Source organism: Coregonus lavaretus (assembly GCF_964263955.1).
Source record: "Coregonus lavaretus genome assembly, chromosome: 39".
In the NCBI taxonomy this organism is placed as follows: domain Eukaryota; kingdom Metazoa; phylum Chordata; class Actinopteri; order Salmoniformes; family Salmonidae; genus Coregonus; species Coregonus lavaretus.
In genome coordinates this window covers 7173610-7175368 of record NC_140026.1, presented here as the reverse complement: position 1 = coordinate 7175368, position 1759 = coordinate 7173610, and the positions used below count along the sequence as shown (strand labels likewise).

Genomic DNA, 1759 nt, shown 5'->3' with positions numbered 1-1759 from the left:
GCCTATCCCTAAGCTTTTTACAAAAACAGAGGTGGGGTGGCTGCTTTGTTATTGTTTTACATCCAAAGTTTTACATCAAACACGTCACATACAGAACAGTGTTAGAGAACACTAACAGTGTTAGTTAGACTGTGTATTAACAGTTTATTCATTAACCAAACCCTGTGAATTTTACGGTAAATGGCAGCCCAAATATTATTGCAGATCTAGCTCGTTTTATGTAAAACAGTTATTTACATATTTAATTACACAACAAGACATAAAACAAGGAATAAAATGGAATGTTGAAATTATAGTAAAAAAACAAAAAAAAAACGAATGATTTTGAGATAAAGTCATGTTGAAAGTAACTTCTTTGTGTCTTGAAATGATGTGGATCATGTAGAGTAAGTCATTCAGTGTGGTGACTGTGGTCTGTCTTTTTGTGTAAAACAGTTTTTGCGTTTTGTTTCAGGTTGGATGAAATGCGCAATGAGAAATGTCCTCCCTCCCTCCCTCTCCAAATCTCTTATTTCCTCTCTACCTCGTTCCTCCAACCCTCCCTCCCTCGCTCTCCCAGTCTCTTCCAAGGTCCAGCACCAGTACCTTACACTCTCTCTTGGCGATCTTGTCCAGTGAGAGGACGGGGCGTTCGGGCGGAAGGTAGAGGGGTCGACCCACTGGTGATCCCACTGGAGGAGTGATGGCCCGGCGCTCCATAACACTGCCCGTCCTGGAACAGACACACACATGGACAGATACAGACAAACACAACAGACGGACAAACACACACACACAAGATGGGGATGATTAGGAGAGAGGTCAGAGAGTCCGAGAGGTCAGAGAGGTCAGAGGGTCAGAGAGGTCAGAGAGTCAGAGAGGTCAGAGGGCCAGAGAGGTCAGAGGGTCAGAGAGTCACTGCCAGAACTTGGGGATTAGTGTGGTTGGGTGTGTGTGTGTGTGTTTGATTGAATGCTAATGTGTGTGTGTGTGTGTTTGATTGAATGCTAATGTGTGTGTGTGTGTTTGATTGAATGCTAATGTGTGTGTGTGTGTTTGATTGAATGCTAATGTGTGTGTGTGTGTTTGATTGAATGCTAATGTTTGTGTGTGTGTGTTTGATTGAATGCTAATGTGTGTGTGTGTGTTTGATTGAATGCTAATGTGTGTGTGTGTGTGTGTTTGATTGAATGCTAATGTGTGTGTGTGTTTGATTGAATGCTAATGTGTGTGTGTGTGTTTGATTGAATGCTAATGTGTGTGTGTGTGTGTTTGATTGAATGCTAATGTGTGTGTGTGTCTACGTGTGTTCTGCCTTAAAATGAAATCTAAAAAGGGAATACATTTGATGTTTTTCCTCCCGATCTACACAACCTGCTGTACATTCTCAAAGTGAATGAGAAATTATATCCATACACAATCAAGATACCTTTTTTTGTTTTTTATGTTTTATTAATTTGGAAAACGTTCTATAATTGTTAAGAATTTGTGGAGTAGATTGTGTAGATCAGTAGGGTAAAAAAATCAAATGATTTTCCTTTTTAGATTGAATTTTAAGGCCGCAAAAATGTGAACACCGTGCAAGGGGTGTGTAGACTTTCACTGGTGACTGTGTCTCCTACCTCATAAGATGTGACCGTGAGGGTTGTTGGTGGGAGAAGCTCTGTGACCGTCCCAGACTCTGTCTGTCCAACACGTCTCTAACAGCAGAGTTGTTACGGGACAGGGACAGAGACATGGGTCTGGCCTCAGCTGAAGGGTTGGAACAGGACGCAGTGAA

At 41.7% G+C, this 1759-nt stretch overlaps 1 protein-coding gene across 1 annotated transcript in view; it reads right to left on the bottom strand.

The window, feature by feature from the left end:
- Positions 1-519: 519 nt before the first annotated feature.
- Positions 520-1759, bottom strand: part of LOC311112676 (trafficking protein particle complex subunit 14-like) — a gene marked incomplete at its 3' end in the record, with an annotated part of 10596 nt that continues 9356 nt past the window's right edge. Inside the window, exons 9-10 of the mRNA XM_084155810.1 lie at positions 1602-1758; positions 520-712 (exon numbers count right to left, since the gene is read on the bottom strand). Of these exons, the coding sequence (XP_084011936.1) occupies positions 520-712; positions 1602-1758 (350 nt within the window). The remainder of the gene's footprint in view (positions 713-1601; position 1759) is intronic.